Source organism: Lithobates pipiens, unplaced genomic scaffold (assembly GCF_037356315.1).
Source record: "Lithobates pipiens isolate NorthernLeopardFrog02 unplaced genomic scaffold, aLitPip1_a1.2 Scaffold_19, whole genome shotgun sequence".
In the NCBI taxonomy this organism is placed as follows: domain Eukaryota; kingdom Metazoa; phylum Chordata; class Amphibia; order Anura; family Ranidae; genus Lithobates; species Lithobates pipiens.
This window is the reverse complement of record NW_027507764.1, coordinates 40,084,798-40,100,032: the sequence shown is the minus strand read 5'-3', so window position 1 is coordinate 40,100,032 and position 15,235 is coordinate 40,084,798. Positions and strand designations below refer to the sequence as shown.

Here is a 15,235-nt window from a genome sequence, read left to right as displayed (position 1 = left end):
AGACTCCTGTGAGTGCTGAATCATTTACTACCACCACTTTAAATGAAAGGAATGGACCCCAGAGTGTAGAGTATTGGGTTGGTGAAGTCACATAAAAGGGGGGTGTGAAGAATATACCAATAATCCGAAGGACTCGGAGATCATCACAGGGGCAGCGCAGTCACGGGAGGAAGTCAGTAGACCCCCCGACTGGCAAAGTAAGCCTGCGCTGTGGCCGGCATTTGGCTATAACACAGATGGGAAGGGGTTGAAAAATCAACATTAGAGTGACATGTTCCCAGTATAAAATGATTTGCACTGGGCTCTAATTAGAACAGGACCACCAATAGACATTTTTAAATCTAGAAATCAACATTTAGGCCTCCTTCATATTGGTGTACTACAGCTTACCCCCATATGAGGGCCGTGCTTACCCACACAGGGATGTACAGGTGCTCCATGCATTCCTGTGCAGTCAGTCCCATTCACGTTATTTGGGATGCAGTGGCTGCACGGACACAGCGGCTATATGAATTTGGTAATGTGGATTCCCTGGTATGGTAGGTGAATAGGTGTCCATTGGAATTCATAAACGTTTTGGGCAGATGTTGAAGGTCATGAAATGTCTAGACCAGCCTTCTCAACCTTGTTACCCCAGAGGAACCCCGGAAATAAATTTCAGGTCTCGAGAAACTCCAACTAAAACCAATTTGTTGTTGATCAGAGAGAAAAATGCTCCTTACATTGGTGGTCAGTAGAAAGAATGTGCCCCCTTTACCATGGTGGTCAGAATGACCATCTTCCCAATGGATAAAATGTTCATTGGTGTCATGCTGTTGGCTCTGGCAAATGGCTTTACATCCGAAACTATGCAGGCACCATCAGATGTGAGGTCACCCAAACACAAGTAACTTGGTATAAGCAGTGATGTTTGGTGGGGAAAAGCAAAGACCTGTACATTAGGGACAACCTCGAAACCAGGGGTCTCCAAACTTTATAAACAAAGGGCCAGTTTACTGTCCTTCAAACTTTAGGGGGTCAGGACCATGACCATCGGTAGCAGCAACAAAGGGAGTAAACAATGCCCCATCTTTGGTGGTAATGAGAGGAACTGTGCCCCATCAATGGTATCACTAAGAGGAATTGTGCCTCATCATTAATATCATTGGGAGGAACTCTGCCCCATCATTGGTGGATGTATATACAGTATCTCACAAAAGTGAGTACACCCCTCACATTTTTGTAAATATTTTATTATATCTTTTTACGTAACAATACTGAAGAAATTAAACTTTGCTACAATGTAAAGTAGTGAGTGTACAGCTTGTATAACAGTGTAAATTTGCTGTCCCCTCAAAATAACTCAACACACAGCCATTAATGTCTAAACCGCTGGCAACAAAAGTGAGTACACCCCTAAGTGAAAATGTTCAAATTGGGCCCAATTAACCACTTTCCTTCCCCGGTGTCATGTAACTCATTGCCTTTGGGAAATAGACGTATGAGTGCTGCCAGCATTGCTGCAGAGGTTGAAGGGTTGGGGGAGGCTGACCCCCCAACCCTTCAACCTCTGCAGAAATGCTGGCAGCACTCATACGTCTATTTCCCAAAGGCAATGAGTTACATGACACCGGGGAAGGAAAGTGGTTAATGTCAGTGCTCAGACCATACGCCGCACACTGCATCAAATTGGTCTGCATGGCTGTCATCCCAGAAGGAAGCCTCTTCTAAAGATGATGCACAAGAAAGCCTGCAAACAATTTGCCAAAGACAAGCAGACTAAGGACAATGTATTACTGGAACCATGTCCTGTGGTCTGTTGAGACCAAGATAATGGTTCAGATGGTGTCAAGCGTGTGTGGCGGGAAACCAGGTGAGGAGGACAAAGACAAGTGTATCTTGCCTATGGTCAAGCATGGTGGTGGGAGTGTCATGGTCTGGGGCTGCATGAGTGCTGCCGGCACTGGGGAGCTACAGATCATTGAGGGGACCATGAATGCCAACATGTACTGTGACATACTGAAGCAGAGCATGATTCCCTCCCTTCAGAGACTGGGCCGCAGGGCAGTATTCCAACATGATAACGACCCCAAACACACCTCCAAGACAAACACTGCCTTGCTAAGCATGTCTCTAGACCGAAACCCTATTGAGCATCTGTGGGGCATCCTCAAAAGGGGAAGGTGGAGGAGCGCAAGGTCTCTAACATCCATCAGCTCAGTGATGTCGTCATGGAGGAGGGGAAGAGGACTCCAGTGGCAACCTGTGAAGCTCTAGTAAGCTCCATGCCCAAGAGGGTTAAGGCAGTGCTGGAAAATAATGGTGGCCACACCAAATATTGATACTTTGGGCCCATTTTGGACATTTTCACTTAGGGCAACTTTTGTTGCCAGCGGATTAGACATTAATGGCTGTGTGTTGAGTTATTTTGAGGGGACAGCAAAATTTACACTGTTATACAAGCTGTACACTCACTACTTTACATTGCAGACAAGTGTCATTTCTTCAGTGTTGTCACATGAAAAGATAGAATAAAATATTTACAAAAATGTGAGGGGTGTACTCACTTTTTTGAGATACTGTATAAGGGAGTGGGAGGAAGAACAGAGCACAGAAGGTTTTTTACCTTAACCACTTGCCTATTGGGCACTTTCACCCCCTTCCTGCCCAAGCCAGTTTTCAGCTTTCAGCTCTGTCACACTTTGAATGACAATTGAATGGTCATGCAGCACTGTAAATAAGTAATTTTTCTCCTTCACTGATGTGGACTGAATGGCGGGCGTCACCAGCGCTAGATTGTGGTCATGCATAACTGTAAAGAAAATCACATGTGGTACAGTGGGAACTGAATCCAGTGCAGCTGAAAATCAACCATAACTGGAAGATATGGATACCAAAATGTACAACAAAAGATACCAGCGCACAATGGGTTAAAACCAATAAAAATGTCTCAAAAGCAGTAATGCAATGATGTAAACATTTTATTCAATAAAATTCATGTGGAAACAGTAATCCAAATGTCAAAGCACTGGTAGCAAAGCAATGTTAAAAGGGATAGAAGGTAAAAACGTAAGGTGGTGCTGGAAGAATCCCAGAGCAGGGAGAAGCTGACGGCATTCACGAATGGGGAAAACCTGGCAGTGGGTGTTGCGCCAATGTCCACACTGCGCTGAGCTGAACTAGGTGGGCTGTGGGCAGCTAGGCATGCTGGTGATGGAAGAAACGAAAGCAGCAATCAGCGGGAGCTCCGTGCTCCACGTGTAAGAGTATCGGGCCAGCCGGTGTACTGTCAGGGAGTAGAGTGAAGCCATGGTCCGCGGGTAGATATTACAATGCCCTCTCCATCTGAGCCCAAGCAGGCATGTGGCTGCTCCAAGAGTTAGGTAGGGATGCCCTGGTCCAAGTACGGAAGCCAGGAGGAGGAGCGTGGAAAGCGCCTAGCGCTGGTGGATACTATGGCTGGGGAACCAGCGTGACCCGCAAGCTTCAGGGTTGCTGCGACTACGCGTTTTGCGCACATGCGCTTTATCAAAGTCACGGGGATCGGCAAACCATGAAGTTTAAAAACACTATAAAAGGGAGGGAACTGGGCAGAGCAGTAGGACGGGACAATTGAGTGGAAACCGTTAACCTCTCACAGCTCAGAGTTATTCACTATAAGCAATTATGATTGTATAAAATACAATTACAGAAGGTAACATCAATATTCAGAGCTGGACTCTCAATCCTTCTCATCACCAGTACAAAAATACAAAAATAATAATGACCAGGATACAGAGCAATTTATAGTACACAATAATAAAATGTGTCATAATTACTTCAATAACAATAAAAATAGATGAAAAAAGGAATATATGTTAAAAAAAAAAAAGGGGAGTAATTGAATAAACATAAAAGGACACTTAACAACAACACAACAAAAACATTAAATAAAAATGTAAAATATACCTGTGTGTTCTAAATGGTAATGAATAATCAAATGTATATGCCACAGACGTCGATGGATGATTGGGCCACAGGATATCAAGTAGGAAGAAAAAAGAATGGAAAAAGGAAGAAAAAAGGAAAGGGGGGAGGGAAAGGTAAGTGGTTGGAGGGGTAGGGTTGGGAAGAAGGGGGGGGGGTGGGAGAAGAGAAAAAAAAGGGGGGAGGGGAGGTTTAGGTGGTAGGAAAAACAGGGAGAAGGAAAACAGGGGGGGGGGGGGTGTTTAAGGGGGAGGGGACGAAGAAGGGAAAAAAATATATATAAAAAAATATATAAAAAATCAGGTGGGAGGTGGCTAAACAAAACAACATGTTTCTAACTCCTCATTTAACCCTTTGGGGGCGAGGGAATCGAACATATAGATCCAGAACACTTCCCTTCTGCATAGGAGGGAAAACCTCTCATTTGCATTAACAGTCCCTTTGGGAATAATCTCCATGGAAAAAACTTCCAGGCATTTTATGTCATTGTTGTGCATGCAATGAAAGTGAAGTGGAACTCTGTGTTCATCACATCCTTTTTTGATGAACCTGCAGGGATCACCAATTCTTGCATTGTAGGTCACGTATAGTGTGTCACACGTACAGAAGGCCGCAGGGGCACCTTATGACATATATAACAAAATCTGTAGAGCGTGTGATGAACTGTTTGATTGAGAAAGTTTTGCCTTTGTTGGTAGTGATTCTATTGGTGCCATGGGTGATAAATTGACAGGTCAGGCATCTTTTTTTTTGCACTGAAATATGCTTGTCCTCGTATTGAAGTACATTCTTATATCAAGGGGCAATCTGGTGGTCTTGGTTACCATCTTGCTCGGTGCTAGTATATTTTTCATAGCACGTGCTTTCCTAAAAGTTACCTGCGGAACTTCTGGCAACTCGGGAGCTAGACCCTGGTCTAGTTAAAGGATGTTGTAGTGTTTTTTAATTATTCTCAAAACTGATCTAAATTTATTGTTGAAGGTTGACACGAATCTGACTGTGTGGTTGTCATTACCCTTGATTGGAATTTTCTTTTGGGGGAGGGGGTCCATGTGTGACATGAAAGCATCTTGAACTAGTTTAGATGCATAGCCCATTTCTTCAAATTTCTTTTATCATAGAGCCGCCCTGTAGTCTATTAAACTGTCCACTGGGAATATTCTGTTTCCATGTAGGGTGATGGCAGCTGTTAAAATGTAGATAAGAATTCCCGCTGGTTGGCTTCACATGCTTTTTAGTAAGGATACCACCCCGTATCGTGGAATAAAACCAAATCTAGAAGCACTATATCCCTGGAGTCCAATACATATGTAAAAGGGCAAATCAAAGGGGTTGGCATTGCAATGTGCCACAAAGGAGGGAAAAACATCCGGGCCACCACTCAAGATGAGCAGAATATCGTCAATATATCTGCCAAAGAACACAATATGCTTAGCAAACGAGTTGTTGGCCCAGATGTGTCTCTCCTCCCAGTAGCCCATTGTCAGGTTGGAGTATACTGGGGCAAAATTTGCTCCCATGGCTGCGCCCCTGCATTGTAAATAAAACTGGTTAAGGAATGTAAAGTAATTGTGTCTTAAACAAAACTCAGTGGATTTAACCAGAACAATTGGATTGTAGGGAGTTAATGTCTCTATATTGAGTAAGGAAGTGTTGTACCTCATGTGGTATTGATGTATACAAGGAGGCAACATCAAGAGATGCCCACATGTATCCATCTTCCCAAGGGTAGTGTTGGAGAACTTCAATAACTTTACTTGAATCTCTGATATATGGTGGAAGTTAAGAAACTTAAGGTTGTAGAAAGAAAAAAAAAAAAAATCGATAGGCCATTGGTGAAACTATTTGTACTGGCCACTATTGGTCTTCCTGGGGATCTGTAAGAGATTTATGTACTTTCAGGAGATGGTAGAAATATGGTGTGCTACACTAATTTGTCTTTCCTTTTTGTTAAACACTCCGTTTTCCCAGGCCTCATATATTAGACTCTTCAGTTCCATTTGATATCCAGGAAGGGGATCGGTAGGTAGTTTGAGGTAAGTATTAGTGTCCGCTGTCGACTAGCCTTTTTCAAATAATGATAACGGCAGGTCTGTTTACCATGTGATCAGCGGTGTCCGATCACGTCTGATCACAGCGTAGAGGGCCACTGTGATTGGCCCTTTACCCCCATCTGTGATAAGCTTCTTCTTAAATCTTTATTGAGCACAAACAGCAGTGCGACATCAAAACGCTAACATGTTTCGGCAAAAGCCTTGGCTTTTGGCGAAACATGTTAGTGTTTTGATGTCGCACTGCTGTTTGTGCTCATAGATTTAAGAAGAAGCAATCGAGTTTCCAGCATTCTTTTTGCAATTTTGGTGTATGGGACACAATGGCCTGAGCACTGTTATTCAGCTCATTATCCTATAAACATGGGGTAGAGCTTGGGTGAGTTTTTGTCTATATCTGTTATCAGCTGTTCCTAAAGGACGCAGCGTTCACAGAGCGCGGCTGATCCACGCAGGGGGGCAGGGTTCTGGGAGGACGTCAATAGACACCCTCCTAGAACCAGCTAATCATTCTGTAGCCATCACTTGACTATGGCGTGGTTAGCAAGTGGTTAATGCCGAGAACGCATTACGTAAAAAACCTTCTAGCTTTACAATCACTTTATCTATATCCAAAGATTAAACTGCTTTGAATGCTTGTTTGAGATGTGAAAGGAACTTTCATATAACGTAAGGGCTTCTGAAAAAAGATCCAAGACAGGGTGTTGTGATTTTTACACGAGCCTGCCAGCCCCTCTCACCTTGCTTGAACTTACTTTGGGAAAAAGGACATATAAAAGAGCCATTTCTTGAAAACAAAATGATTTGATCAAAAATGATTTATGGGAATTTGATTTGGGAAGGGGGGGGGAGAGGTTCCACTTTAGCTTTAATCTATAAGTAAAGTTTTGGGATGGGGAGCAAACGCACAGAAAAATACAAACTCCATGCAGATAGCCTTGGTGGACAGGACATGCATGCACAGTAATGAATGCTCCACCGTATGAAGAAAAAAGACGAAATACTTGATGCTTGTTCAGTTTTTGTTATCATTTTCATCACATGTACAAAACAGTTATAAAAATAAAATGTCATATTCATTGTTGGATATTATTTACAAAGTCAACCAAATGATAAAAGTAAACCTGTCACCACAGCAAATAGATCAAACCATCATAAACACTCTCCTGGGTCCTAAGAATTCCCAAAGAAAAGGAAACTCAAGAAGCTCCAGCTTTGAAGTCTGAATTCAGAATCTCTAACATTCCGCAGTTCAATAATCTGACCATCTCCAGCCAACAGAGTTCCTTGCATTGCTGGAGGGGATGCAAAAACACCTTTCTGGATGAAAGCCGGCATTTGCATACCAGTGCCAAGACTTTTAGAAGTTCCTGGGGTGTTCCAAAAGAAAAAGAAGAAGACATCTCTTCCAAGTATTTTCAACAGTTTAATCTTGTCACTATAGTAAAGAGGCCACATTGCTTTTCAGCCTTTTGGCTCAGATCAAGTGTAGTATCTGTTCTTTTTAGTGTCCAGTAGGGGTGCTCCGCCATCATTCTGGCCTTCTGGCTGGCTATAAGGCTTAAGGTACCCCTGCTGGTACGATGGGGGCCCTGAGGGATCTTCCCCGGGGGAAAGAAACCGAATTAAGAGTTTACTGGGTAAGGTGGCGTATTTCCCTGGTGTGCAGGGTACGGAGGGTCCCAGTGCCTCCTGATTTGAACTGTGCTACCTTGTTTGGCTGAGGGCTGGGAAGGCAGAGGGCCTGCGGTGTCAAGCACCCCCTGGGAATGGTGCCCTGGTGGTATCTGTGTAATACTTTGGGTTTGGGATCACATTGTTTAACAGCATTAGGCCATGACACCTAAGCTTCTTTTCTGCACCATGCTGCATGGGCTAGGCCTTTTGGCCAAGACTTGGGCAATTTTTGTTACCAGGCCTCAAGGCCTAACCATTGCACTAGCACACTTTTAAATTTTCAATTATTTTTCTCAAGTGTGCATCACTTGCATTTACATATGTGTCTTTTTCCTCTCAGCATTGCAGGGTGTGGGTTTTTGGGCCTACCTTGAAGCCTAGTGGGAGGATGTGTGGTCCTTAGGTTCCTTCCTCCACTGCCTTGTGGTGGGGGCTTCCGTTTGTACCTTGTATTCATTAGTTGGCTTCACCTGATCATGAGGAGCATGGTCCCCTGGGCCCGAGCGTGCCTTGCCCCAGTCAGGAGTCTTGAGCGCTAAGGGGTTCAGGGAACGACCCTTTCTCTTCAGGAGGGGACCATTTGACAAAGTGGTGTTTTGTTTTTGTGCACCACACCACGGGTTCAGAAGAAGAGAGACATCCCTTTAAAGCTCATTATTGGGCAAATATTGCACCCCCCCGTGAGAAATGTAGAACTTATGGTCACCAACAGTGGTTGAACTCTGGATCAAAAGGCAACCAGAGGGAAACCATAAAACCGAGTAAGCAACAAGGCATACCTGTAAAAATACTTGATCATCAATGTCGATATTTTGTTTTGGATACGCTAGAACCATAAAAATCTGCTTTAGATCTAAGCCTATTAACACTGGGCGGATCCGTTTGATGGACTGCGCTGGTTCAGCGGGGATCGCTCCACTGTTCCCAGCTCAGCAGACGGATGACAGGTCTGTCTCCGCTCACTGTGCCGAGACGAACCCTGTTAATGTTCTGCTCTCCTCTATGGGGAGATCGGATGAAAACGGACCGTTTGCCACTTTCATCTGATCCACTCCATCGTCCGTTTGGATTTGGCGGACAGGATCGGATAACAGCGGGCGTCAGCGGACATGTCACCTCTGACATCAGCTGCCCCATAGGGGTGAATGGATGGTCTGATCAGGTCCACCTGAAAAACAGACCGGTGGACCTGATTGGACAGCCCCTGTGAAAGTTGCCTTAAAAACGTCAAAATTCTGCCCGTCATGCTATGCGAACTGAAGTCGCATTTAAAACACAGAAAACACAAAATCCACATAACCTGACGCTTCTTAAGGTGGCACATAGCAAATTGTCTTTTACATAGAAGACCACATTTCCCGGCAGTTACAGGCCCCTGGAGAGAGGTGCGATTTGTCTTTACTCCATGGAGAATCAAATGGGGTGACAGTCGTGGGGTCCGGTGTATGCAGGCAGCTCATACGATGTGGCTTCTGGCATTAAAGAATGGGATCCATCCCATTCCAGTCTACAACAGCACCTTTCCATCTGGGAAAACAAGGCCGGAGAAGATAGTGTTAAAGCAGCTAAAGTTTAATCTGTTTATATATTTTGCCTTCCCTGGTCCCTCCCTTCCCCTCATCAACATGCTAATGACATTTTAAAATAAAACCTCCCAATGTCTGAATACAAAGATCAGTGCTGCAGCCACTGATCAAGCAGGTGTTATCCGACAGGGAGTCAATAGATAAACAAACATCCGTTCAGATGCAGTGGCCACACATGGATCGAAATCTGGCTGGCTGTTCCCTGCTGAACTGTCTGAATTTTGATCCACCTATGGTAACTGCGGCAGGGTGGCCCTTAAGCGCAAAATCGCATACCTGTACGTGATTTCTTCAGCTCTGGGGAGCGTGCCACTGATGAACCTGTCCCGCTATGATTGGACACAGCGAGAGCCAATCAGTGGGCCTGGCGGACCCAATGTCCGCCGGGACCCGTCGATCATTCCTGAGTCAGACAGAATGATGGTCTGCCTATGTAAACAAGGCAGATCGCCATTCTGTGGCAGAAGAAGACAGAGGTCTTGTGTTTCTTCTAAGCAGGAACACGGATCTCTGTCTTCTTACAGTTAAAGCACCTCCCCCACAGTTAGAAAGCACTCCCAGGGAACACATTTAACCCTTTGATCGTCCCTGATGTTATCCCCTTCCCTGACAGTGTTATTAGCATATTTTTTTAGCACTGATCACTGAATTGGTGTCAATGGTCCCAAAAAAAGATGACTGGACCTGACCCCAGATGACGATTTATTAGTTGAAACGTGTAGAGTGGACCCACCTACACACATCACTTATGTACCTATACTTACTATGAAGCATTTGATGATCATGTAACATGTGAGTTTAATTTTATGATTATATTAAATACTATTCTTGAACGTTATTACGCTATGCGAGTTTTTCTCAATTTATCCTGCATGGCATGTGGACACCGAGCATCTGACCCCAATAGAGAGAACGATATTTAAATTCTATAATCCATGTCTGTGAACGTCTGAGTCAAGGTATCGGTTTAATCCAGGACCAGCTGTAATATCAAATTTGTTGACCATTAAGCCTTTGAAGACTTAGGTGTTATATGCTTCTCTAAGTCATCAACATCTGGTAAGCCCCCCTCTTTTATCGGTGGCGGTGCCTTCAACCATTCCTTTTGGAGACAGTACACTTTCAGCTATATATGCAAACAGCAGGGTTTACAAAGTCTCCTCAACCACCCCAACACCAGCATGTCTCCCTATGAACCAAGTCTACCGGGCACTTTCACCCCCTTCCTGCCCAGGCCAAATTTTCAACAAATAGAGCTTTCGTTTGGTGGTATTTAATCACCACTGGGGTTTTTAATTTTTTGCTAAACTAACGAAAAAAGAATGAAAATTTGGAAAAAAATAAATTTCTTTCTTAGTTTTTGTTATAACATTTTCTAAATAAGTAACTTTTCTCCTTCACCGATGAGCACTGATAGGCAGCACTGACGGGCACTGATAGGAATCACTGGAGGGGCTGCACTGATAATCACGACACTGATGACTAGACCTCTGATTATCAGTGTAGATGTCCCCTGTGTGGATCTGTCAGTTATCGGCTCTCCTCATGTCAGAGTGAGGAGAAGACTGCCGATAACTAGCAAATCTTGTCTACACTATGATCAGCTGTGATTGGACACAGCTGGTCACATGGGAAAGAGCCGCTGTGATTGGCTCTTTAGCCTGATATGTGATGACCTGTGTATGGAGGACACAGCAAGCACAGATCCCTGCTGATGCTCAGCGAAGGAGGATCATGGGAGGACGTCTTTTGGCTATAGCGTGGGCAGGAAGAGGTTAAAAAAAAAGACAAAAAATTAGATCTCCAAAATTATTTTCTCAAATATCTCTCAAAATGCCTCCAAACAAACCAAAGGGGGTCATTTTTGGGGGTGTTTGTACTGTCCTGGCATTTTAGGGCATCAAAAAAAGGTGATAAGCAGCTCAAATATGTTGGCCTTTTCCTTTGGTAGGATTTCATAACCACCAAGCTTTTTTTTTTTTTTTTTTACCATAAAAAGAAGGTTATATTTGTCTCAAACAATGATATACAATTAATTTGAGTTCCATGTTAAAGGACTGAGCAAGAATTAGTCAAACTAACACAGCACTGGAACATGGCCTGAAAAGGAAGGGGGTACAAGGTGCTGGTATTGAGGTGGTTTAGGTCCCACATGGAAGGTATTGTACGTGTGAGACGGGTAAACACACAGAACGTGAAAAGCAATAAATATCAGCTGTACTCACTTGGTCCTGATACAAAACTCCAACGGCGGAACCAACTCATTGTCTTCATCTTCTACGTAATTCCCTGAGGTATCTGAAAAGACAGGAGCAGCAAAGGTGAGATGAGAGAGCCTTGTCTAGAAGTCACAGAGCTGCCGATACAATAAAGATGGGTCTGGACTCTGTATCGCCCTCCAGAGGTTGGCAGGACTAAAGCAGATCAAACTCAATCACTGAAATCCTATATATGTTTTTACTGTACATGTTAAACACTTGCCACCACCCGCCATATAGCAAAATGATGGCGGCAAAGTGGTTTCCACCCTCTGGGGCGCACATTGCGTCGACTGTTGTTGCGGTGTGTAAGTCTGACACACCACAACTACGATCTAGGTAGAGTCTCTGACAGATCTGTCCAATCACGGCTGATCACGATGTAAACAGGAAGAGCCATTGATTAGCTTTTCCTCACTCGCGTCTGTCAGACACGAGTAGAGGAGAGCCGATCAGCTGCTCCTCTGAAGGGGGGGGGGGGGTCTGTGCTGATTAATTATCAGCCCCCCCCCCCCCCCCCCGAGGATGCCCACACTGGACCACCAGGGACACGCCACAAGGGATGCCACCCTAGACCACCAGGGATGCATTATGCATTATTGTTTGGCACTGATTAGCATCTATTAGTACCATTGTCCCGTGATGTACGCCAAAAAAAGGATTTTACTGGTAAGCTGTAGGAAACATCCTATTTTCTTTATCGCACATCATGGGACACAGAGCAGCCATTACTATCTGGGACATCCCAAAGCAATGCCCTTGAGGGACACTCTACTTAGTGAAGTGATAGCAACCAAGGAAGCCATCTTCCTAGATAAGGGACCAACATAGACTCCTAATTGGTTTGAAAAAAACAAAAACAAATGGCCTCTGCAAAGACAGTCAAGAGAAAAGGACAGAGAAGGACACAAGAGAGTGGCCTGCCATGCGGGACTATCTACGTTACATGCTGTATGAAGTATGAACCAAGGAGTGAGAAACAATGGCCTCTGGAAAAAATTTATAGGGACGAACTCTAACCCTTAACGGTACTTAAGGCCAGTCTCCTTTCCCCTACTGATTGGAGAAAGAAAAGAAAAATTTCCACCCACATATTTCTGTGGGTGCCACTTCCTGGCTTCCCGCAGGCAAAAAATATTTCCAAGTCCTGTAATTGAAGTTCCCGGAAGCTGGCTTCCAGGACTTAACTGTACTGAGCCCCCGTGACCAAAGAGTGTCCCCCGCAAAACTCGCTACCAAGTACCAAGCCCTCCTGGGCTAATTTGGCTAACACTATTATCAGTGTTACCACCTCCCGGATTCCCACATAAGATGTGGGAGAAGTCGAAACAGAGAGAAATCGTCCAATAAGGCAGAACTGGTCCCCAAGGTGTCACCAGTGCATCTGCCCCTATTGCCAGTTGGATTTTTGTCCCAGACACAACCTGTTCCCACTTGTTGTAGGACTTGGAATCTAGTAGTTCCACCTGCAGGGTTCCCCCTGCCATTATTCTATATCTGGAATATCTACTAGTGATAGAGACAACACTTGTACTGTCTCAGACAGAATGTGGTTCACCTTCCTGAGCCACATAACTCCTGGTGCCACACTGGAGGTAGATATATATGCCCCTGCAGAGGCATTTCCAGCTTAAACCTACAACTGGTTTGTTCCCACATTAAGAGCAAGGCGTACTGGCCAAAAGTTCCACGATTCTCCTGTGGAGACCAAGTCCACTGAACTATAGCCACCTTCAAACCAACTGGAGAAGCTGGCATCAGTGGTTATTATCTTTCCAATCCCTTCTTCAGATTTCGAACCATCAACCACCAATTTTAACTCTGCATTCCCCCGGGAACAGAGCCCTTCAGCAATCCAATGCCTGGATCTTCATGCTCCAGACAGAGAGAAGGATTCTCTACAAAAGACCTGGAGTAGCACTATATGTAGGGAACGTGCCTTGACCTAGATACAACTTCCTCCTGAAGAAATGTGTCAAAAGGAAAATCTGGAACAGACTGCTTTCTGAACAAAGATTATTGAAGTATACTGAGATTGGCATCCCCTGTCTTTTCAGGAAGTCCAGCACTGGGCTGGGAGCTTTGTGAACCCTCGGAGCTGTGGCCAGCCCAAAGAGCAGAGTCACAAAAATAAAAAATACAACTTTGCACTGCAATTGCAAAAACCCTTGATGAGCCTGGAAAAAAAGCGACACATGAAGATATGCGTCATTGATGACTATAGACCCCCGAAATCTACCTCTCGTAGCGAGGTCAACGCTAAATGGGTAGAGCCTAAAACAGATCAGGTAGATCTAAAACAGAAGGATGTCCAGCGGCTTAAGATCTAAGCTAGACCTCATGTCCCCATTTGGTCTTGGGACTGCTACCGTTTTTTTTGTTTTTCTAATAATGAGCCCATACCTCTGCTCCAATAGTCAAATGCAAGGCAAAAAACTGACGACTCTGTGGCAGACCCTGAAGGCCCAAAGAGGTGTACCTAACCTACCAAGCTTCTGCCGGCTAAAGATGGAGCAAAACCACCTCAGAGACTGCCCCAAGATCTTCTGGCCTGAGATGCTCTCAAAACACAACAGCCTCAGATGCTGCCCTCCCCCAGGTGGGGAAAGGCTTACAGCATCTGGTATTCCCGCTATGTCCCAGAAGGCTTGTGGAGGAAAGGGGTGGGCACTGGAAGTGGGATCGGGTACTTGTCAAAACCAGGTACTCGCTCTCATGCAAAAAAAAGTGCCAACATTTAAAGAGGAAGGAGGGGAGGAAGCAGACAATCAGGACTTCCCATTTTGGGTGAAGTTCCACTTTAACCACTTTCAGACCGGACCAATTTGCTGGTCAAAGACCAGACCACTTTTTGCGATTTGGCACTGCGTCGCTTTAACTGACAATTGGGCGGTCGTGCGACGTGGCTCCCAAACAAAATTGAGGTCCTTTTTTTCCCCACAAATAGAGCTTTCTTTTGGTGGTATTTGATCACCCCTGCGGTTTTTATTTTTTGCGCTATAAACAAAAATAGAGCCACAATTTAAAAAAAAACGCATTATTTTTTACTTTTTGTTATAATAAATATCCCCCAAAAATATCTAAAAAAACATTTTTTTCCCCTCAGTTTAGGCCGATACGTATTCTTCTACATATTTTTGGTAAAAAAAAAAATCGCAATAAGCGATTATTGATTGGTTTCGCAAAAGTTATAGCGTTTACAAAATAGGGATAGTTTTATAGCATTTTTATTAATAATTTTTTATTATTATTTTTTTTTACTAGTAATGGCGGCGATCAGCGATTTTTATTGTGACTGCGACATTGTGGGGGACCCATCGGACATTTTTGACACATTTTTGGGACCATTGTCATTTATACAGTAATCACTGCTATATAAATGCACTGATTCCTGTGTAAATGACACTGGCAGTGAAGGGGTTAACCAGTGGGTGGCAGTGTAGGGGTTAAGTGTTTCTAGGGGTGTGTTACTAACTGTGGGGGGGTTGGGCTTTCATTTAGTGAACACTGATCTCTGCTCCAATCACATGGAGCAGAGATCAGCGTCACTAGTTGCTAGGCAGAATGGAGAAATGCTGTTTACAACGGCATTTCTTCATTTGGCCGCTCCGTGAGACGATCGCGGGTATGCCAGCGGCGATCGAGTCCGCGGGTCCCGCGACCGGACTCACGGGATCCCGACCAGCGCGGGAGCGCGCCGCCGGCGGCGCGCTCCCGA

At 44.5% G+C, this 15,235-nt stretch overlaps 1 protein-coding gene and 1 pseudogene across 2 annotated transcripts in view; one reads left to right on the top strand and one right to left on the bottom strand.

Annotated features, from left to right (window-relative positions):
• Window positions 1-2,942: 2,942 nt before the first annotated feature.
• MINDY4 (MINDY lysine 48 deubiquitinase 4) overlaps window positions 2,943-15,235 on the bottom strand; it is a 99,867-nt gene continuing 87,574 nt past the window's right edge. For both annotated transcript variants that reach the window (XM_077490667.1, XM_077490668.1), the window contains exons 17-18: window positions 11,485-11,557; window positions 2,943-9,200 (exon numbers count right to left, since the gene is read on the bottom strand). In XM_077490667.1, the coding sequence (XP_077346793.1) occupies window positions 9,152-9,200; window positions 11,485-11,557 (122 nt within the window). In that variant the 3' untranslated portion in view covers window positions 2,943-9,151. The remainder of the gene's footprint in view (window positions 9,201-11,484; window positions 11,558-15,235) is intronic.
• Window positions 7,453-7,602, top strand: LOC143999788 (U2 spliceosomal RNA; annotated as a pseudogene).